The sequence below is a fragment of the Artemia franciscana genome, chromosome 15, assembly GCF_032884065.1.
Source record: "Artemia franciscana chromosome 15, ASM3288406v1, whole genome shotgun sequence".
NCBI lineage: Eukaryota > Metazoa > Arthropoda > Branchiopoda > Anostraca > Artemiidae > Artemia > Artemia franciscana.
The window spans coordinates 31,598,340-31,622,179 of record NC_088877.1 but is presented as its reverse complement, the minus strand read 5'-3'; the positions used below and the strand labels follow the sequence as shown (position 1 = coordinate 31,622,179).

General features: G+C 34.3%; 2 protein-coding genes across 10 annotated transcripts in view; one reads left to right on the top strand and one right to left on the bottom strand.

Annotated features, from left to right (window-relative positions):
- Positions 1-15,988, top strand: part of LOC136036350 (protein hunchback-like) — a 66,482-nt gene extending 50,494 nt beyond the window's left edge. For all 4 annotated transcript variants that reach the window (XM_065718507.1, XM_065718506.1, XM_065718509.1 and 1 more), the window contains exons 2-5: positions 4,500-4,667; positions 7,619-8,341; positions 9,633-9,845; positions 12,351-15,988. In XM_065718507.1, the coding sequence (XP_065574579.1) occupies positions 4,519-4,667; positions 7,619-8,341; positions 9,633-9,845; positions 12,351-13,833 (2,568 nt within the window). In that variant the 5' untranslated portion in view covers positions 4,500-4,518 and the 3' untranslated portion in view covers positions 13,834-15,988. The remainder of the gene's footprint in view (positions 1-4,499; positions 4,668-7,618; positions 8,342-9,632; positions 9,846-12,350) is intronic.
- A 4,299-nt stretch (positions 15,989-20,287) lies between these two features.
- The window catches only part of LOC136036352 (ras-related protein Rab-33B-like), a 29,082-nt gene continuing 25,529 nt past the window's right edge, over positions 20,288-23,840 (bottom strand). For all 6 annotated transcript variants that reach the window (XM_065718511.1, XM_065718516.1, XM_065718515.1 and 3 more), the window contains one exon: positions 20,288-20,489. The gene's annotated coding sequence lies outside the window, so the exon portion shown is untranslated. The remainder of the gene's footprint in view (positions 20,490-23,840) is intronic.

The window sequence follows — 23,840 nt, the reverse complement described above, 5'->3', positions numbered from 1 at the left end:
TTTAATTTATTTTCTCACATGTGACTGTTGTGTCTGCAAGGTGTGTATTTTTATGTAACTTTTAACCCTCTTTGTCTAAAGGCTAATTCCTAATTTTCACAAAAATAGGAATTTCATTAAAATAAACTTTCATAAAAAGCTTATTGGCTCGTTGCATAGGGCCCAACTTAAAATCATGCTCTTCAAAAGGGCACAATTCTTTACATAATAGTAGTTATTTTGTCATTCCTTAATGATAAATATTGGTGAGTTAGGTCACTCCCTAAACTTTGTAACTGTGTTTGCCTTAGGGGGGCAAGGGGATGTAGACAATTATTATTATTAGTAGAATAAAAAGCAGATAATATAAGCTGTAACAAGCATTTCATCATGCTAGTGCCACATTTACATCAGAAAAATCTACTTTTATACAAGTGCCACATACATATAGTCTATTGCTAGCAACTCATTTCTTCTTTGTTTTAAAGCGCTTTGTTTACTATATGTACTATGCGCTTTGTTTTTACCATCTATTTGGTTGTTTACTTTCCAGGGACCATTAAGGAAGCTAAGAATCTTAAGAAGCTACGATATTTGTTTTTTCACATTTATCGACATTTCATTTTTTTCATCCATCGCAAATTTGCTATGCCTTGAAGTTTAAGTTCTAGTTCAAGGTTTATTCTGAACATATTTTGTGTTGTTCACGCTTCTAAATTATAATTTCTTTTCCAGATTTACTTTAGTTACCAAAATTCTTTTATTTTTAAATTTTTTGTTAATGGTTTGCACTATTCTCTAAAGTTAGCTCGTATAAAACTTCATGATCAACTAAACCCTTTTAAAACTTATAGGATGACGGCTGGAATGCTATTCCAAAACATTTAAGTTTCTCAAAATACATTTAGAAAATTCGTATGGCAAAAAGAAGAATACTTAAAAAAACAAACATTTATTATATTATAATCTGATTTCAAACAACTTTTCTAAGAAATACTTTCTCGAAGAAATGCCCTACTTTGCAAATCATATAAAGCGGTACTTTGTTTTTGTAAATTCTTGCTGTTTGTTTGTGAAGGATTCAAGCATAGAGACGAACTCCTTGGTCTGACCTTGTGCGAAAACATGCGCGATTTGTTTGCCAACGTCTGCAATTTCTGATAAACAACCTCAGGAAAAGACCGAGTAACTGTACATGAAGAAACAAGACAACTTGAGGGACTCTTTACTCTCATTTCTTGAACAATATAAATGACACAAAGTATAAAGACAAACTGCTGTAATTTGAATCCGTGGGATTTAAACTGACAGAAAATCCTAAAGATTCGATGAGAACAGGGTAAACATCCCAGAGAGTGAGTGGAGACCTTGTCCTCAATTCACCCTAGGCCAATTGATAAAATTCGCAGCAAAATTTAGGAACTAAAAAAAGGGAACATATTGTTTAAGGCATCAGACCTTTCCTGCATGCACACGAAATTATTTGAGGGGGGAGCTGGACAGTTATATGAAAAATAAACTGATAATGTATTCCTTTTTTAGTTTAGTTTGTCACAATTCACTTTAGTTCATAAATACTAAGAACCAGGTAGGGGAGACACTAAAGCCCCTCCCCCTCCTACTTTGGTACTGGCCCAGTCCTTGGAAAGTTTTCCTTATACAATCCAAGTTTTGACTGTTGTAATCTTTTATCAGGCAAGTGTGCAGCAATTTATCTCGTTGTTAATCTACAGAACCTATCTTAATTGAAGGTGCCTGACGTATGACTAATCTATTCTTTATATTATTCTATTTTTATATTTGATAGCAGGGGGGCGCGCAAGATAATTTTTTGGAGGGGACACATGCAAAATATAATTTTGGCGGGAATGGCTCATGCTAATTTTCAAACTATTTTAACACAATTGACCTCCATGGGTGTTAATGCACATGCCCTTACTTTCGGATCTATTGCCTCCCAAAATGTCACGATTTCGGGTCTTTTCTATGTTCAATGAATTTAGACACCCCCCCCCTGAAACGATTTTCCGCATTTCCATTCATCAGTATCACTTTAACGCTACTTTTCCTTTCCCAAACAAACAAAATTTTCAAAAAAGAAAGAAAAGTGAAACCAAAATGTGTTTTTGTTGGTCTCGATTTAGAATCGTGGAAAAGGTGTAAAATAAAATCGGTCTTAGCAAGAAATCTGGATTGGTATTTAGAATTAAATATTATGCCTTTTAGATCAGTTATTTTCAACAGAGCAGGTTTGGAAAGGCCGTTCACCGATTATCGAAACTATGTCACAGAGACATAATTTCAAACCAATATCTTCAACCCGAACAGTAGTTAGCCCGCTGTCATAATTACATAAGGGTTGATCGCTTATCCATAGATGAAATTCCCCGGGTTTACGCGGCGGTCGTCACAATCAAAAACCCTATTTTTGACGGTTTCGAGTTAAATATAATATTTTCGGTTATCGGTCCTGAATAATCGCTCGATGAAGTCTTTGAAATCATTCTATGGTACCTGATCTATTTCGATTCGATGTAAATGTAATTTCCTTTCTAACCAGGCACATAAAGACAAATTTTATTCCTCGGAGGGGGGGGGGCTTGGTATACCAATAGCCTTGGTAATCTTACAAGCAGAATACGACACAATTTGTAAAAAAAAATGGTTGGTATGCGTGCCAGTAACCTAGTATCGTTGGTTGCAGATCTTATGAAATGCATTGCACAGTGAAAACGTAGGCAGGGTCAAGTAATTATAGCCACAACAACCAAGAAGTGAAGTTAGGATAATCATAATGAAACAATTCGTATTTCATAATATGCAGAAAAATTGTAGCTAACCCATTTTGTATGCAGACCTGCTATACTTTACCAACACCCCCAACCCCCACTCCCTGATTTGCAAGTATATAGCCCAATTAAATATTTTCCAGATTAACCTAACTTCATTTCTTGGGTGTGGTGGCTATAAGAGACAAGTACCACCTCTTTTATTGAAAAAAATATTTTGATAAGTGATTAAAGAGGTGAAAAGACTTCGGAGTTTGTTTAAAACCAAGATTTGTCCGTTGGACCCTCCTATATTAAATTGAAAATTAAGATCCTAAGTCATTTTCAGCATTTCAGAATCCTCGCCGAGAAATTTTTTTAGGGGTGGTAATCCTTTTAGAAGCATTGCCATTTGAAAATTAAACTTTAGCACAAAGAGCATGGGATTACGGGAGGGGTTGGCATCCTCCCATGACCCTGCATATGATTTACAAGATAGAAAGAAATTGAACACATAAACGGGTTTCATTTCAAGTTAAAGTAAGTGACATTAACACTTAAAACGAGCATATACTGCTCTATATAAGAAGGGGGACTGCCCCTCCCCCTCATTTTTAGGAAACTTACTCTACGCTAAAGTTTCAATATTTAAAGACATTAATAGTACCCTCAATAAAACATAAAGCAAGTTTAGTCTCGTTCTTTACTCCCAAGAAAGCTATTTTTTGAATCTCTGTTGTTGGCTTGTAATTTTATCTTGTTTTTGAAAATGGGTTTTAATGACATAACCTATGGTCAATCCGTAGAGCTATCTTAGAAATATGAACACTTAAGATAAATAAAGTCCCTCTTTCACTGAAATATCAAATATTTTTAACCTTGTTTACCATGACTCTTTCGAAAAACAGTTACAGAAAAAAGGCAGAGGCTAGCTGTTATTAAACAGAAGATTTACTCAATGCTTAAGGACCATGGAACGGGTTTGATTATTATCGTGATTCAGATCTATTTCATTTGGAAGAAGAAAATAATTTGTTATTGTTTCTCTACTATTTCCAAAACATTGAAAGTTTGTCGTCACTCTTTACTTTCAAGCAGGAATACTTTTAGAACTGATCTATACAGTTTATCCTTGTCTACATACTGGGGACAGATGAAACAAGGACCCCTCCCCTATAAACCCTCAGAAGAATTCTTCGCAAAATTATTGAAAATCATGCCAGATCTGCTAGAATACTTGATATAATCACCGTGAGCGACTATCAAGACCATTTGTCAAGGATCTTTGAATTAAAGCCATTTATTTATAAAAAGATCCAAGCACCATTTAAAAACATCGTTGATAGTTTTAAAATTATTATTTCAATTTTTTATTCGCGACTGAAAACGTTTTAAATTTGTTATAATTTCACGAAAATTTCACCCCGTAACCGCATTGACTATTTGCTAAAAATTGTTCGGATAATGTTTGGAACATTAATTTATCAAAAAATCCAAGTACCATATAAAAATATTATTACTGGTTTCAAAATTGTCACTTCTAGTTTTTATATGCAACTGAAAACCTGCTTTCCATTTGTTATAATTTCACAAAAGTTGCTAATTTTGACTTGACCCATCACTGGGCTCATTGGTTAAGTTCGAGTCCTCTTGTAGGTAGAAAATTATGGTTATATATAGTCCGCTATAATGCATGAACAGATCTTTTGAATGCCATTTATCGGCATTATGATTAATTACCATTTTTTTTAGAATGCATCTTTGATTAGCAATGAATTCAACTTGTGGAATGGTTCAAGCGCCTCATACACATCCAACCAATCCAGATTTAGAGATTAGAAGACCTCAAACTTCTCCAATCAGTTTTGAGGGGAGAGTTAGTGTCCTCCCTCCGAACTCAGTGGGAATACATTCATTTCGGTAAGCTTTTTTTCCACCCTCTTCTAATCAACAACAAAAGGATATCGATTTCAAAGAGAGGGAATAACCCCGCCTTTCTGTTTTTTTTTGTGATTGATTGAATATGCATTTGTCATGACCAATAGCGAGATAATTTTCTAAAGTAAGTGACGTCAGGGTTTATATTTTTCGAGAAAGAAATGTATGAATTTATTGATATATTGAATAATTTGCTATATAAAATTTTTGCACAATCAATCTATTGTACAGATATCTCGTGCCTGAGTTTCTAAACTTTTATATAGTGAAAGGGGATGAGTTGGTATTCCCTAAAAGGCACCACCATCCCCTCGACACAACGGGAAAAGTGTGGCCAAAAAATGAACTGAAAATGTTTTAACCCCCACCCCCCCCAGGAAAAATCATCCAATACTCCATCCCTTAGTAAGAGTTCTCTTCTCAAATGTGTTTTTTCGTTTAGTGCACTAGTCACATTAAGCTTTGTTTTTGATAATACAATTTTTTTAATTGAATTAAAATTTTATTATATAAACACTGGGTGTTAAGGCATTTTAGAAAATGTCGTTTGGTCATTTAGTTTGTTCATCCACTTATTCTTTTTTTTCTTATTCTTTTCCACTTATTCGTCATTTTCTTTATTTGAGTTTATGTCCTCCTTGAGTTACATATCCTTTTGAATGGGGTGCTTATTTCAACTTCAAATCTGTTTAATGTTCTACGCTCGTTAATTGCGACCTGCCTCTGGCTATCCTTTCGATGGTAAACTTAAATGCCTTATTCATCATGACAACAAGAAAGGATGAGTATAGAGCTAGGGATGTTAAAAAGGGAAAGTAAAGGGCGTAACTAATAAATTTCTTTGGGCTGGCCAAAAAATGGCGGACCCAGATGGAATTTCGGCCATTTCCTAGATGAACTATTAGTCCTAACATGTGAAAAATAACCCTTTGAGAACTGAGAAGATTTCTGCCCAGTGACAAGTCTTTCTGCGCATCAGTGGCGCAATTTCATCGAGATCTTGGGGGGTGGAGGGTAAAGTTGCAGCCAGTTTTCCCAAATCAAGTGAAAATAACAGTGAGAAATGTAAAATGAGCAATATAGTACCTTGAAGGCAAAGATAAATTAAAGAAAACTGCCCCGTTTCTCTGAATGATTGAATTATGCAGGCTTATCTTAATTTTGACAAGATTTTTTGCAGAAACGAAATTCCAGCTGGGGGGAGGGGCAAACTGGGACCTGGGGGGCTGGAGGAGTCAGTTGCTCCCCTGTCCCATAGAAAATTACGCATAATACAGCTATGTAGCACGGTTGGATCCAGGATCCAAAAAAAAATAGAGAAAAAGAGAAATATTGGACAAACTACAAAGGGAAACAAACGAATCCACATTTTTTTACTGGTGTTGTATTTTTGCTGCTGTTGCAATGTCTTTTTATACCATTGAAACAAAGATAAAACATATTTTTTGCATAAACTGTTAAGCAAGCTAAAAGAGTGAGCAGTTTTTGAATCACAGCATTTTTACAACTCTGTTTCTTTGTGACAAGTATCTGGCCGTTTTCAATGATGGACTAAGGACAAAGGCCTCATTTTTTTTTTGTCAGGTAGTCCAACTTCTAGTACAAATTGTATGCTTTCTGAAGTTTTCATCTCTAGCTTTCCTCGAAATGCTTATGTCTTTAAAGTAAATATTATTTTGCCTCATAGAGTTTCTCAGTTGAGTCTCACAAAGGCTCTGTTGGTAGCAATAACACAAACAGTATAAACACGTCTTATGTTTCACGTTGATTCTAAAAACAAGTACTGCTCTAAACTTAGTTCCCTGAGGCACAAAGAAACTTTTTAATCATCGTGCTTCGCATAATTGAGCCGTTCAGCAGTCGAATCTGTTTCACATAACAAAAATAACAGAAAAAAATTGAAAAGCTAGCACGTTGCGGGTTTCGCGTTACGTCTACTTATGAAAAAAAAGTCCAGAATGTTTTGATGGTCTCTTATGCGTTCAATCATAAGGAATGTGCTTATTTTTATTCTAATATGGCTTCTACAATAGCGTCAAATTGGCTTCTGAAAAGTGATTAATATTTAGCAGCCATAGTGAGCCGTGTTCCTTTTTATATTAATCTTTGTTCACTGGGACTATCTTTAAGAACGTTCAAAGTTAAGTGAGTCAACTGCTCTCACTCAAAAAAATTCAGGACTGCTTAGGACTAATTATAAAAAAAAAATAGTAAGAAAACTACAATGAATATAAGTAGAGAGCGTTCATCTTAGATGGTGTAATTTGTTTTTCTTTCAAAGTTTAAGAAAGGGTAAAAAAAAAAAATAACAGTTGACTAAGATTCATTCATCTGAAGGTGAAAACTGCATGAGATATGTATTCGTTTCGTTTATGAAACTAGATATTAAAGCAAAAAGGAAAAGAACCTGTCTTGAACAAAACCAAAGACCATCTTTGTACCAGAAAAAAAGTAAAAAAAAAAGAAAATAAAATACAAAAAAATGCGTAAACTGCAATGGTTAAAAGCCTGGTTGATAAATTTGCCTTATGAGAATTTCAATGTCAAGCACGCAAATTGATGAGTTTTTTTGTCCTCATTGATTACCAGTGTCGAGAGTTTACCGACGTTCGGAATCACATAAACAAGGTGACACGTAACGGCCGTGGCTAACGTGTGTCAAGTGGGGCGGAACTGTGACCAGCCTTGTGGGGGCTGTACCAGGTGTGACAAAACTGTGCTGCATAGGTGCAGCTACGCGGCCCCGAGATGTACACCAGACGTTGGAAAGTGGGAGACCCCTTCACTAGTGTTCTCGGGCCTGTTAACCACTATCATAAATCTTAATTTTATTCAGAATTCCAAGTTATAAATTTGAAAATGACCTGCTTACTAGTTCAGCAAGAAGAAATCATTGTCTTCATTAAATAATTTTATTTATCTTTTTGTTGCAGAAATCAGCAAGCAAGTGAAACAGTACTTCGTTTTAACAGTGGGGAGATCAGCTTTCAAGGGGAATTCTCAACTCGACCTCAAGAAGAAATTAATTACAACGTGTTACGGCAGATTAAAGAAGATCCACAGATGCAGCAACAACATTGGATGAATTTTCAAAATTTCCAATCAGCTGGTCAGCGGTTACAAAAACAGTTTACGTACCAAAACTTTCCGTTTCAACAACCTGTGTCATTTCCTACTATTAAAGAAGAGCCTAAAGAATGGGAAATAAAACCAGAATGGGATCAATGCACAGATGGTAAAAAAAATTCCACTCCTCAATGGAGTTTAAATCCCCCAAGCTTTCCACAGTCTTTGCCTAAACCGATTACAGAGGAAAGTGCTTCAGTCTCTAAGACTTGGGAAATACCCCAAGAACGGCCCTCAACAGTAGAACCAATAAGAGAATCCCCTCACTGGGAAGAACGTCCTATTTCCCCTCCAAAAAAGGATTCTCTTTTATCAGCCCAGTGGGAAATTCAGTCACCACAGAGTACAGGGCAAAGGCCAGTTCAAGATGATTCAGGCGTATCACCTGGAACTGTTGGCTCGAGTGAACCAGGTCCAAGCGAGTCACCAACGTACCACGACAAAACTGAATCTGATGGTAGAGCTTCCCCCATGGACTCAGATGATGGGCATTATTCAGACACTAATTGCCTCGCAATTGAAGAAGATGGGTAAGTTGTATTTCTTTTTTTCATAATATTTGACATTTATAACATTTCAAATAAACTAGGCATTCAATAAGTCCGATCAGCAATTTTTTTATTATGTAACAAATTGATGTAGAGATTCGTTAGAATTAGGTTCTTCTTGAATATTTTCCGAGGATAAACTGAATTCACAACCATTACGAATGTTATGGCTAAATAAAAATAACAAATTTGACATGTCCATGCTACGACACAAATAGTTCAGGGGTTTTTCTTTTTTTTAAATTGTTCCTTAGCTGAAAATCTCCAGAAACGCCTCTTATACATGCACGCTAGCTAAAAAAAAAAAAAAATAATAGAACCATGACATCTATTAAGTATTTGCAAGATGAAAATTATTGAACTCGCTTCAAAAATTCTTGAGAATATATATCCTTTCAGCTCAGATATGATCTCTTTTGAAGTTAGTTTCCTTGGATTTAAAATAATCACCTTAAAAGACAACTTTTCTTATGTTTATTTGCAACAAATCTTAAATACACATCTTGTTATCGAAATTTGCCGACTTTGACAACGATGCTGGGATTTTTAATTTTAGCTGGTGGTTTGAGACCACGGAATCGATTATCTACCGGAAATCCACGCGGAAGCAGTTCATTCAATATACTAGTGTTGTCCACTTGCGTCCACCCCACAGACATCAGAAAGTTACTACCGGCTAGTGGTCATACGCCAAAAATGCGTTTATATTTCTAAGTTTAGTTAATCGGCCATATCAAAGGCTTGATAAAGCTGTTGAAACTTTATACATTCTTGTTACATATAAATTATCGATTACTTTAAATGAAGATATTATTTAGATTTCTATGTTCAATCTTTATGCGCTAAAGTTCTAAATGGCTAAAAAGTTCTTTTCTTGCCAGGAAATTGTCGTTAATTTTTGAAGTATACCTATAAACAGGTTAAAGACTAGGATTCAGATCAGAGATGGATTTGAGAGACTAACTAAGAAATATTGACATAAAAATGAACCTTCTTAGTTTTCACCCCGCCCCCTTAAAACGGGAAAATATTTTTTATTCAACGCCATCCCCAACAGTAGGAGATGTGCGCCTCTTTGTTAGATGTTTAAATAAAGTGCATGATGGACCCCTCTAATTGAATGGACTAACTGAGAATTTGACGGAATGGACAGCACTCGAAAAGATTGAAATTAATGCGAAAAAAGAAAAATCTAAGGTCTTAGTAATAATTTTAAGTACGAAATTGGAACAAATTTATTTTAATCATTTAAAAAGATATACCTTGTTTTCAGGGAAAATTTGATGGATGCAGACCCTACTGTTGAATCTGACAGTGAATCTCATGTCGACGCTTTGTCCCGACTACAAAAAGCTTTAGAGAAACACGGCGCCTTACACCCAGAAGACAAGGCAGATGGCGAAGTATTTCAGTGTCATATCTGCTCCTATGCTGGGACGTCACGGTTTCATTTCAATTCGCACATGAGCACGCATTTCGACTTTAGGTGAGTAGAAAAAGAAACTAAAGGGTATAAAAAAAAGAAAATTTTTCATATAAAATCTAGACAAAATTTTCTCACAATCAGATGAAGAGATAGCAAATATATATGCAATGGATTCACACGATAATTTAATGGCTCAAATGTGAAAGTGGTTAAGTCTGTAAACGAGACCACAGAGAAAATTGAACAAGAAGTGATATTGCTGGTATTGAACATGTTGTGCTAATAATCTTGTGGAAGAAGTATTCTATTTTTTACTTATCTTTTTGAGAGTAGAGAGTAGGTTTGAAAACGGTTTAATATGGCCTTAGTCAACTGGGCTTGCTATAAATTTGTAGATCATTTGAAAAACTTTAAGGTGAATTTTATTAAAATTTTTGGACATTGAAGCTCCTCTCTACTGTAGAAAATAAACTGACGCAACACCTTTACTTGTTGTATCAAAGAGTATAGATAAATTATAAGAGTGGAAACTGACGCTATTTTCGACAAAGAAAAAAAACTCAACGCCATCTCGCATTTGCCGACAATTGGTATGTTTTCAGCCTCTGTAATCATTTTTCTATCAGGAGCCGAGATCTAACCTTATAACTGCCCTATTTTTATAATTGCCCTAATTAAATTAATTACACTGAAATTACACTAATTCTTTTTATTACATTGAACATAAATGCCAAGTATGGTAATAATGACTTATTTGTTGAAAATAAATAAATATCATCCAAATATATCTTTGGATGAAATTAAAACTAGATATCTCTGATTTCATTATCATTTTATTGATGATTCAATAAATTTAACCGTTGTATGCTTCAGTTGAATTAATAAAGGAGACAATTCTTTTCCTTTTGGATTCTTCTTTTAATCAAGATTTTGTTGATCTATTGTTCTATTATAATTCTTCTTTCTTTTTTGACTCTTGCTATTTTTTGAAATTACGTCAGTTTCTAATAGATATACAATGAATATTATTGTAGTTTATATTTAGACAGACTGGAGATACGAGGAAGAATTAAAATCAAATGAAATTAAGAATATATTTTGAGCTTGAACCAAAGCATCCGGTTCCAATCTGTTTTATCCTGTCTATTTGGATTTTCAATATATTCAGAAGTTCATTTTTTTTCTAAAATGTGTTATTTTTACTTTTACCAGTGCTGAAACAGTTGTAAATTTGGGGCTTTAATATCAAAATCATTTTTGCCTTGTCTTGAATGCCAAAATAATCTCCTTTACACCAGCATCTGATTTATAATAATACTAAATAATCCAAACGCATTTTGTGGCTTTTCTATTATCCTACAAAATTTATGTCGTGTCCTATGTCACCTTTTAAATTACCATAAGTGATTTAAGAATGGTGCTCATCGAAAGGCTTATTTTAAAGCCTTGTCACTTCAGTCTGGTCTTAACACAGCGATAAACTACAGTATTGAAAGTTACTCTGTGACAATTAATTGAAGTTTTTTTTTCGATGAATCTCTCCGTAAACTGTGTTTATGAGTTCATCAGTTGCCCATTAATGTTTACTATGGTTTTGCACTCCATTTACTATAAATACATCTTTACACCCATTCGAATTATTGAGTTAATTATTGAGTTAATTATTGGGGTGTAAACAGCTATTAAGAACTTCAAATAATAAGCTCAGCTTCTTTAATAAGTTTTTAATATTAGTCGTATTTTATATAACTCTATTTATATTTTGGTATCGTCTGCATCTTTATTGCTTTAATATTATCATGCTGTATTGCTGAACATGTTTAGTTTTGAAATTGAACTCCCCTGGGGTAAAAAAATTCCTCTAACAGAGATACTGCTAACAACTTACCCTAACACCAAACCACGTAAAGCCAACGCAGCAACGTACGAGCCTCCTCTATACAAACTTATTCAAAGCCTCCCTCTACACCTTCCAAGGAAGTTACCATTTCCCTTAAGTCTTTCCTTACGACATACTTCCACCCCAACCGAGGACGAACTGCTTTCCGTAGCCTTCAATGGTTGGCTGAAAAGGACAATCTTGAGAGACGAGCATATAACTAATTTTGAAAAACTGTCTGGATAAAATTAACATATTTTTTTGTAGTGCTTTGATTTGACAAAAAAAAAACATTTCAAAAATGACAAATTTGCCCTCAGATACTCAAAATTCGAAATTTTTAACAAATTCCAAAAGCTGAAATTCTTTAAAACTCATTATACGAATTTTTAAAATGTAATTAATCAGTAGACTAATTTTAATTTTGAGAATCAATAAAAAAAGTAGAAACTAAGGAAATCCAATAACATAAGGAATTACAAAAAAGAACTGAGGAACAGATAAATGGTATATTAACCAACCTGCGATTTTGTTTCATTTCATGCTAGTAAAAAACTAATTTGTTGTTCCTCTTTTAGAACAGCTGTGAATTTGAATTGTCCAAAATAAAAACTTTTTTGTTCTTTTTTTCAATTGTAGCTCTTATTTTTTGTGACATCTGTCTAATAATTTATGTTTTATCATAGGTGTGGAAAATGTGAATTCACTACTCGCACAGAGGGTAAACTACGTCAGCACATGGTCGAAGTCCATAACGCCAGTATTGATGAAAATGATGATGAGAGTATTAGAGTACCCCGTGTGAATGCACAAGGAAAAGTCAAAACATTTAAATGCAAGCAGTGCAACTTCGTGGCTGTAACCAAGTTAAACTTTTGGGAGCACAGTCGTACGCATATCAAACCTGAAAAAATGTTACAGTGTACAAAATGTCCGTTTGTAACTGAGTACAAACACCACTTAGAATATCATATGAGAAATCACTTTGGTTCAAAGCCATTTAAATGTAACAAGTGCAGTTACTCGTGTGTTAATAAATCCATGCTCAATTCCCATATGAAGTCGCACTCTAACATATATCAATATCGATGTGCCGATTGCACCTATGCAACTAAATACTGTCATAGCTTAAAGCTGCATTTAAGGAAATATAACCATAAGCCGGCAATGGTTTTGACGAATGAAGGCAACCCGGCTCCAAGCATGATCGACCTCTACAGTCCAAGGCGAGGTCCAAGACCCATGAAGAAAGATGATCCGCTTGGAGCTTTAGGTGGACTAATGGGTATGCCACCGGGAATGGGTCTAGGGCAAACTCCTCCTGGCATGCCGTTTGGATTTCCGTTCCCATTTCTAGGTACGTCTATGGGTAAACCTGAAGACAGGGAAAGGAAAGATGAACTTAAATGCCAACTCTGTGGCTTTAGTACGTTTGCATCCAATCAGTTTGCTGAACATATTCTTAGCCATTCTACGAAGGAGGTTAGTGTCACGACAGTAGACAAATCGGAGAGTTCTACCAAGCAAGAAATTGATGGCATGCGTGAAGGAGAAAATCCACTATTACGATTCCCTGGATTACACTTACCAATGATGCCAAACATGAAAGACTATCTCTCAAGAGTTTTAAACGCTCCTTTAATGTTTAACCCTATGGGTTTCAAAAAATCCCCAAGACAAGAATCAGAGCATGAAGATTCTCCAAAGGATTCTCACGACCTAAATTCCCCTGCACCAAGCGGAGATGAACAGCCTCTAGGAGCAGTTCCACTAGATCTTAGTAGGGAAGTCCGTGAAAAGCCCCATTCACCAATCTCTGATCCATCAACTGATTCTCCTCGTCCTCATATTGAAAGAATACCATCGAAGAACAGACGAAAGGGCAAGGCTGTCAAACTGGAGAGGGCCAACCAGTGGGATGATCAAACACTAAATACTGAAACTCCTTCCCCAGACAATGAGAGCAGTCGCCAAGAAAATCAATCTTGTGACTGGAACTCGTGCCACCAATGCCAATTTTGCGATATTGCCTTTAAAGATGCCATCATGTATACAATGCACATGGGCTATCATGGTTATCAAGATCCTTTTACTTGCAATATGTGCGGACATCAAACAGGGGACAAGCTTTCTTTTTTCTTACATTTAGCACGTTCTCAGCACAACTAAAACAGTATCATGAACCACGTGCCTTTCAATTATATTATCGTAGATGAGACAATATATCGATATATCATATCGAAAGCATTTTGATTTTGATTCAATCATGCTATGAGACAGAGCCGATCCACGTGTGGCCGAAAAAATATAAATATTTGTTGTTCAGCACATCCTTCTTCAATGCTGAGCTTCAGTCACCGCACAGTTTTTTTTTTAACGCCAAGCGTTACATGACGAGGCTAAGAATTTTTTCTTTATTATACAAACGCGAGTAAATAGAAATTTAAGCGTTGTTTTGTAAATAAAAGAAAATACATTTAAGTAAATTTACAGATGTCTTAATTGCTTCGCTACACTCGAGACACCACTCAATGTGCCTTTCCATACTCTTTCTAAACATGCCACTCGCTTCCTTTATAAATTCTGTTTTTCGCCCTCAAAGTGACATCATATTCCTTATTATTTATCAATAGAAAATAATTACCAAAATCTATGAAACTACTTTTAAACGATCATAAATGCCTAATTATCTTCTTCCTGACATTGTACTACTTCAATTGCACCTCCCCCTAATAAAGCGCAAGATGTATATTTCCACTGTATTTTTACAATAGAGCAGGGAATATATATTGAAAAACATAGTAGGAGGAATATATATTATTGGCTGCATGTTACTCCATTAGAAGATGGGGGGGGGAATAAATAAAACAGTGCCGTTTCAGGAATAAGATAAGTATTTATGACTGTTTTCAACCAGTTTTAAGAATTTTCACTTACCATTTTCTGCTGGCAAATAATAAGGAACAAGATGTCACATTTAAGGGCTTAAAACAGAACCTGGAAAGGAAGCAATTAGTTAATTTGCCAAAAAGACACATTGAGTGGTGCGATCACCTTGGACAAAGCGAAGTAAATATCTATAAATTTGCTAATGCTTTTTTTTGTTTTGTTTTTTGTTTTAGGTGTTATTGTATAGTATACACGGGAATCTTTGAATTTCGGAAAGGTGGGGGCACAAGTTAAAAGACTTTCAAAGTATCGATTGTATTGTTTCATCTATTAAGATTATTCTGGGAAATAGATTGTTTATTAATTATTAATCCTAAATTACTTTGTTTAAGTCGATTATGCTTCAAATGATTCTATTGTCGTCTTTCAGCGCTATTTTTGCTTTTGATGTTTCGAAGCCAAGAAAGAGAAGTTGTGCATGATGCTATTTCCATTGATGAAAGTTAAGTCATTAATTCCATGATGCTATTTCCATTAATTTCAAAAGTGTTTTATTAATAATTGCTCGTGGACCTTAAAAGTAGAACTTCAGCTGTTGATTTTAAAGAGGAAATAGACAGCGATATTTTTCAAATTTCAAAAGTAGAAATTAATGTTCATTATCTAATCCCTGCAATAAACAAGATGCGACCATGATCAAATTTTGTTTTTATCACTTTTTTTTTGGGGGGGGGGGGTCAACTGAAAAAGGTCTTATAATTATTATATAAACCAATCTATTAAAAAATCACAAAAAAAAGGTACTCGAAAGTGAAAATTTGGGGTATGGTCTATTGGTCAACGCTATGTGATCTATTTTCTTAGAAATGGTCAATTGTTTTTAACAGGTTTAATACTCTCAATATTGTTTGATTTGTAATAATCCATTTGAGTTCCGGAAAATACATATTTCGAGTGAGATTTTTTATTTAATTATTGATAAACCACTAGCTCAACAGAAACGTTCCATTTTAATTGATCGATCAACATGTTTTTGCAGCTTCTTTTTTAAGTTAAAAATGTTTAAAAGAAATTTGTGTGTTTTAAGCCCTCTTGGTTTAGTTTAGTAACTATTCTTTGCGTACAAGTTCGGCCTGACGGGTAAAATACGTGTATATAATCTCAGGTTTTTGGTCTGATTTTGTACCATATTACGGGTTTGATTATTTATATGCGTTATCTATGATTCCAGTGTTGTGAAATATAATCAAAATTAGTTTGACTTTTACGTTTTCTGCTAGTCACTTCCTTGTATTCAACCTCATGGGAATCTGTACCTTTAATTCGCAGCAGTGCTCACAATTTGGTAAGACCAAATCATTATCTACTGTTGTTATCAGAGGTTGCTTTTTGTTATTTCTGTAAAGAAATCTATGCAAATAAACCTTTTATTCTATTTGAATCTGTTTTTTTTGTTCAACGATATAGGATGTTGTTAATCTAAATCAGAGGTGCCCAACCCAATGATTTCGCAGGCCATTTTAGGAGTGTATCACAACTCCACGGGCAATCCCGTTTTAGAATTATACCCACTGTGGACATTATTTGGAGCAAAAAATTGGAACATAATTCATTATTTTATTTTTTTTTAATTCTTACATGTGAGCATAAATAATACCATAAAAACAAAATAAATAACAAAAAATCATATGCTAAATATAAATATATATCAAACATAAAATATGAAATCACTGGAAATATTTATTTCTCTAGTGAGATAAATGAATCTACTCTTTTTACTTAGATTTTTCAAAGTAATCTCAGTTTTGTGTAGTTGTACATTGTAACTGGTGTTGCAGATTAGCGTCCGTTATGTTTGTGTGGTGTCATTATTTTGAGCGCAGTGATTATATTGAATGTGGGCGTTATATTGAGTTTAGTCAATTTGATCTTTGGAAAGAAAAATATTCGAAAGTAGACCAAGAGTGCTGAACCAAAAAAAGAATTGTGTGTAATGTTTTTTTAATAAAAAAACTATTTAATAAAAAATTTTTAATAAAAAAATATTTAAAAATATAAATATTTAATGTTTAAAAATATTTTTTTTGTGACGCGAGATCTTTTAAAAGTCTTTTTGGATCTTATGTTTTCAAAAACATGCTAATGGTTTAAAAACACGTTAAAGTCATAACTAATTGTGCTTGCCACAGCCATGCCAACCTCGTGCCATTAACTGTTGTGACATTTTGTATTGGATAGCAACCCCTTCCCCCCTTGCGGGTCGTGATCTCCTGGTCCAGAAATCATCTAATCTTGGAAGTCGAAAGTTCAGGAACAATTTCATATCATTATAGGAAATGTCAATAATTTTGTATTAAAATCTTTTAATCATTTATCGTAGGTGTTGATGCTTTTAGAAAATAAGAACATTTTCTGGCAGGTGTCAATCCACAATACTTAAAAGCTAAATTTTTGTAACAACCCCCCTTCTACAAAAAAATGACTACCCCAATAAAATATATTCCAAACCTTTTTCCGTGACAAACCCCTTTCCGCAAAATACTTAAAAACTAATTTTTCCTTTCTTGTAAAGTTAGAAAAATCGCGATGAACATTTGAGCATACTAGAGCAGGTTTTGATTGTTAGACTGACAAAAAGTAACCTGCAAAAGACCAAGGATGTCTTCTGTTCAATCTTCTTACTAATGGGACGCACTCGTGTGCTTTAACGTAAAAATACGTGTTTTTATAACAAGCAAAAGAATTTCTCCAACAAGTGACGCATTTCTCAGTCATTGACGAATCTCTAGTGCAGTAAAATATATACATGTAGCCGATATTATACCTGGCACAGCAGCGGGAACAGAATGAAAATGAAACTTAATGAAGAAATAATCGTATTTTGTACAATCGTTAAGTGTCTGTTACTCCCAGCAAATCACTAACCTAAAAGCCATGGCGTGATACTACAAGACAGGTATCTGAAGCAAGTTTCAGTCCGGAGTACTTTTGCAAGTCAGTACGTTATGAGATGCTAAAAAAAGATTGCGTTTGTTTTCATTTATGCCTGAAGCCTGAGGGCAAACGAGGATTTCTAAGTAGGTATCATCAAAGGTGATGACTTTTGTACGTAGTTTCGAAGGAATACCCTGTTTTACCTCAGGGCTGGGGGATGGAGGTGGAATTTCTAGTAACAATTTTATTTTGGGGAGATGTGTCACCATCACCTTTACTGGGTGAGAGGCAAAATTTTTTCACATGGGATACACAATATAACATACGCAGTTTTTTTTCTTCTGTCGCTTGACAGGCTCTTTGGGTGGTAATTTTTATTTGCTCCCATATATAATCATTTTGTCGGATTAACCATACGCATTTTCATCCAATTCAGACTTAATCTCATATGGGAGAAAAAGTATGTCATGTCTGTTATTGTTAGGAAGTTTATCCTAGATGGTGTTGCAAGTCCTTTTTTCCCTACTTCCTGTATTACTTGATCGTTTCATCTGTCAAAAGCAAGATTGTCACCGTTACTTTTTTCTGTCAAAATTCACAAATCTAAAATTTCACTTATTTTAATACGAGGCTACAAACATACAGCAGGTAGGTTAATTTTGGCAATGCAGCATATTAGAAGTAGCTTAACAAAGACAACATCGGGCAAACAGTGAACCTAGCTTCTTACAGAAATTATCTGCAATCTAATAAAGATCTACCGACGGCCAATAGTAGATAAAACACGTATTCTGTTTCCAAAATACATTCCGTTTTTGGGGTTTTGGTTTTGTGTTTTCAGTAAAGCGCTGGTTTTTATAATTCTAAAAATATAGGAAAATGTAACAGGTCAGTTAAATGAGGTATATTTGTAGACATATCTTGCGTAACTTGTAAATCAATACTTTTTGTTCATTTTAAGTTTCAATTTCGCTTTTCACTTCAGTAAGAAAAATATTTGTTATTAAAAAATTAATCCCTATTGTAACTTTTTTTTTGTGCATGCTATTTTGAAAAATCAGAAAAAATATTTCAGCTTTGACGGGCAGCAAATTAGTTCTTTTTTATTATCAGGTACTGGATTTCAGACAAGATTAAATAGCTGCAGCAGATGTGGCGCTGTCACAGGATGATGTGCTTATTTCCACTGAAATTTGTATTTCTGTTTTCTACCTGCTTTCTCAACTCCAATTTTTTCCCAATATACCACTTCTAGCACACTGGATGCAATGATCCCATTTGGATTTTCATACCTTTCCCTATATTCTTGGCAAGAGATTTGGGAGCTATTACATGCAAAAGAGAGAAACAACAAGCGTCACGTAGGATAGCTTTGGTTAAGCGAAGTCAATCTTCTGGATCTTAGCCAAAATCTCCCTGACAAACTGTTAGGATCTTTGGAGTTCGAATATAAAAATCGTGGCAGCGAAAAAAAGATTTGCTAATCTGGCAGTCTGTGTGCAATGTTCTGCTGCCTTCTCTATTCAGTGCTCGGGTAGAAAAACAGTTTTCTTTTCTATTACCTGTGAAGGCCCTGTTTTTAGTCTACTAAAAACATGAAACAATCAAAACATCGATGATAAAGAAACAATTAATAGGCCGAGCAGATTACGAAAGAGAAAAATCGCTTAAAAGTTGGAGGATAGGGTATACAGTCACTCTTTCAACAAATGTTCTTTATTATTTTCAAGATAAGTTGAGCCAGGTAACTGAAACTTTTAGAGATCCGCTCGAATATCAAATGATGAAAACCACTGAAAGTTTCTTCCCACACTAGATAATCCTGAGATTTTGAATTGTTGATAAGAAAATTGTTTGGGACTTTCCTGAATTTCCCCAAAAGAAAAGCCGGCTATAAAAATCTTCCAAAGAATTAAGAGAGGAAAAATTCACGAATGTTAAAACAATTCCTTCATGTTATTTTGTGAGAGCCCAATTTCCTTTGGGGGAATTCAAAAAATCCCCTAGAACTTAGTGCTACTCAGAGGTTACATCGATCAAGTTCACATTTATGTTTTCACAAGGTTTTGGTGGAATAAGACCTGATTGACTCGTAAATTCTTATATTCAAAAGGACATCCCTTAAAAAACAACATAAGTACACCCACTGACAAAATCTTTTTGCCACAAAATATAAAATAAATTTTTGGATCTTTAATTTTTCAAGCCTGAATAGAAATCGGTTGCTTATCTATCGGCTATAATCTAGAATTGCCAAAATTTAATTTTGAGCCGAGGAGAGACATCCTCTAACATTGTCATCACCAACCCAATGGCGTAGTCAAATTTTGTCTATCTGCTATACTCTTTGAGTTGCTACCTAGTATATCTTATAATTTTACAGGGGTAACAAAATTTTTTTAACATTTTTCAACGGCCAAATATAATGCAGACAAGCTAGAATTAGGAAACCTCGTAGAAACCTCGTTAGAAATAATCTATTGACGGAATTCTGTATCTACCTGATACCTCCTTACGAAAAAAAAAACAACAAAAAAACACTAATTAGCGGCTTTTACGAGACCTTGACAAATGCAGATACAATTTTTTGGCAGAGGTTAATTGAAATACGTTCAACTGAGTATCTATGCTTAAACCTGTAAGTAAACAAAAATCTATCCTGGAAGTATTCCACCACACGATTGACACTCTAGAATCAAACCAGCATGTTCCCTCGTAAATAAAAAATACGTTTTTTCATTACTTACTCTGTATATTTATGACTTAAAATATCAAATTTTGTCTAAAAAGTACATACGCATACATTAATTCGTTGTATTCGTATGATTTCATATAGCAAAAAGTGGTGTATTAAAACAGTCCGAATAATATTAAATACACAAGTCGTGTGGAGAGTCAATCACAAAATTCAAAATATTAAAAACAGGAATGATACGGAACGAAACGCAACAATGTAGCCATTCAGAACAGTTGATTGGTAAACACGCATAGACGATTTCAACCTAAAAAAAAAACAAAAAAAAACTAATGACTTAATTTTTAGTTCTCAAAAATTCAAAATCACAAAAAGGGCCTGTTGACAAGTATTATTCTTTTCCCCTGTGAGATTTTTCTACCATCCCCATCCACACTGAGATTAGTGGTGAACTAGTTTTTAATAGTTCAGGTTCACAATATAAATAACTAAATTCGTTTCTGAATAAATAAACAAAGTGAAATGAAAATATATGAATGCAAAGTGAAAGTGTCAAAATTTTTGCCTATTATCTACGTGTTTTCATTTCCTTTTATCCATAAATGGAAAAGCTTTTATCCATAAGGGATCTAGGAAATCGATGGAATTATAAAAATAAACATAAAAAAAAAACAAAAAGAAAAGAAAAAAAACAAAAGTAACTCACCATAACAACTAAGTAATAATATAGTTTCAAAATATAAAATACGTTAATTTGGGAATTTTTTTTTAAGACGTCAAGCATGTAATCTCTATTATGCAATATGCCAGATTTTAAAGAAAACCCGCTGAGGTATATTGGCGGTTAAATATAGATATATATGGTGGTTAGCCTCGTAGCCGAAAAGGTTTACTTGTACAATAGCAAGCAAACATTAGAAACCGAAAGTTGAGAAGAATTATGCAGCCAAAAAGGTTATTAAGCTCAAGATTTGTGAGTTAAGCCTTTGATTTGTGGCTCTTTTTGAAACATTTCTCCACATAACCATGTCGAACCACCAGGCATAAGTTAAGTTTTCAAGTTTATCCAACCCGATCCAAAGCTCTAATTTTTTTTTGCATTTCACCCGACCCATACCCCCTGCATTACCATGTCAAAATAAGCCTCAAATAGTTACATTTTAACTAGAGTCAGTTAAATTTATCGAGAAAATCTACTAGTTTTATTATTTAATATTTTATGTGACCTGATAATATCTTTACTACCTCTCATTGAGACATTGGATGTTTAAGTCAAAGGCTTTTCTCTTCAAGCACATCCATTAGCCAACCTCCGACTAGTCATCTCTGTGGCTATGCATAATATAAAACTGTCTGACAATAAAATGCTTCCACCAAGGATATCTGGGCAAGCATCGAATTTCTAATATAAAAATGTTGTTTACTGCCGTCTAACATTTTTGAATATTAGATGGCATTCCACTAAAAAAAAAAAAACAATTTTGATATCAGGAGCACCCTCTTCCGATTATTAAAACCAAGGCACCAACCAATACTGCATTGTCTTCTCGATGCGACTTTTATTTTCTTTGGGGAAAAATTCACTTTAAACAATGTATGAAAAGCTGACACAAAATTTAAAATGAACGTGTTCATAATATTTTACAATTCGGTTATTAGAGTTCTTGTGATGATATTCTAGCCTGTGGTTGTAATCTATTAATGCTTGAATGTATCATTTGGCATGTAAAAATTTTACAGGCTCTCGCTGGCTGTCAAAACAGCCAATACAAAGAGGAAAATATTCAAACGGATATTTCACTAGTGTCTAACAAAGATTATTCAGTGTTGAGAAAGAATTATCCTAAAAACTAATAACTTATAAAGAAAAGAAAAATCTAAAATTAAAGAATAAAAAAAGGAAAATATACAGAACGGATACACAATTTCTTTGCTACTCCATGACCAAACCACAGGCGTAGAAAATAACTATTGACTATGATACTGTATGATAACACAGAAGCAACTGGCAATAAATAGAATAAAACCAATTGAAAATGAACTTCATTATTCTGTTCCGGGACAATTCTTTTGTCGGCATCCAATGCTGCTATTCCGTTATCTAAATTTAAAATGAAATGAGTTTTTTTTATTATCTCTCCCCTCCCCCGATTTTGTTACAATACTGGTTATTTAAAATAGACAATCATGTACATTCCGTCCATTAAAAATCATAATCATCTCATGTTTGTTAATTTGAAATTTAACTAAAATTACCTACTGAAATCCCTCCAATAAAAATAAGGCATTTTAGCATGATTTTATGACGTTACACGTAACATCATATCTATCTATATGACTTTACGAAAGGACAATGACACTAGAAAGTGCAATGTTGACATCAGAAGCACCACTTCCAGATTATTTCTGCGAGCAAAAACAGGGTAGAATACGCTTTGAAAAAGGCAAAAAGGTTCAAATAGTACAGATTAGACCAGTCGATAGGATATGCTAAGTTTGAGAGGATGGGGCAAAAATTGTAGTTGGACAGAAACAATGGAATATAATCTTAGGTAGTGCAATAGCGATACCTAGGTAAAGAGCGATGTGGTCAAAATATATTATTCATTTATTTACTTTTGGTTTTTTAGATCAGGGCACTTAGAATCGAAGGTGTTGTTGTGGAAATTTCAGAAAGGGCTCATTTGATTGGAAATTGAAGGGGGTAGTGCCCTTTTTAATAATGGAAAGTGATATGACGACAATTAACCCCCCTCCCACGCTCACCGTTTCCCCAAACACATCCAATCAAAATTTCAAGATAGCCCTTTTGTTCAACGTAATTGAAAGGAACGGAAATTATGTCTTTGAGGATGACAGTCCCCCCCACCAGCCCTCAGGGTAAGGGTTGTAATATATGCCCTGAGGGCATGAGGGCGATCGTAAAAACTCCGGAATGGGCTCATTTGATTGGAAATCAGATGTTGTAGTGCCCTTGTTAAGATTCAGAATGATCGGAGGGTGGATATCCCCCCCCCACACCTCGCATTTTCCCGAAATGCATTTGATAGAAATTTGTAGATGACCATTTGTCGTCGTAGAAACTTCGAAAACAGCTCAAACAAAATTTGCGCTTTAGTGAAAACAAAATACGTTTGAAATGTTTTTATCTTTCTTATTTTCATAAACAAAAAAATATCCAAACCACAAGGAAGAAATGTGAGTATATGTCAATTAAACTGACAATCCACGATCATGTGTTTGTTGTTTTTTTTTTTTTTTGAGTAAAGCGCAAATCGTGTTCTGGTCTTGAGAAGGCATGGGGGTTATCAGCTCTACTCATGTTAATTTTTACTCGTTTTGAGTTTGACTCGGCTATTTATTGTAATTTCTGTTCGTTTTGAGTTTCATTTATTTATTGATAGTGATTTGTGGTGGTTTGACGCTTCGAAGATTATTTGACATTATTTTTGATCATACTTGGCTTAATGGAGCTCTTTATTTTTCTTTGAAAAACTCGTCTTTTGGAATAAATTTCTTAAATTAATTTTGAAAAACGACCAGTCGATAGAATATGCTAAGTTTAATAGGATAGGGCAAAAATCCTTGTTGGGCAGAAACTATGGAATATAATTTTGAAAAAAAAAGCTAAATTTGTATACAGTGAAATAACATTGAA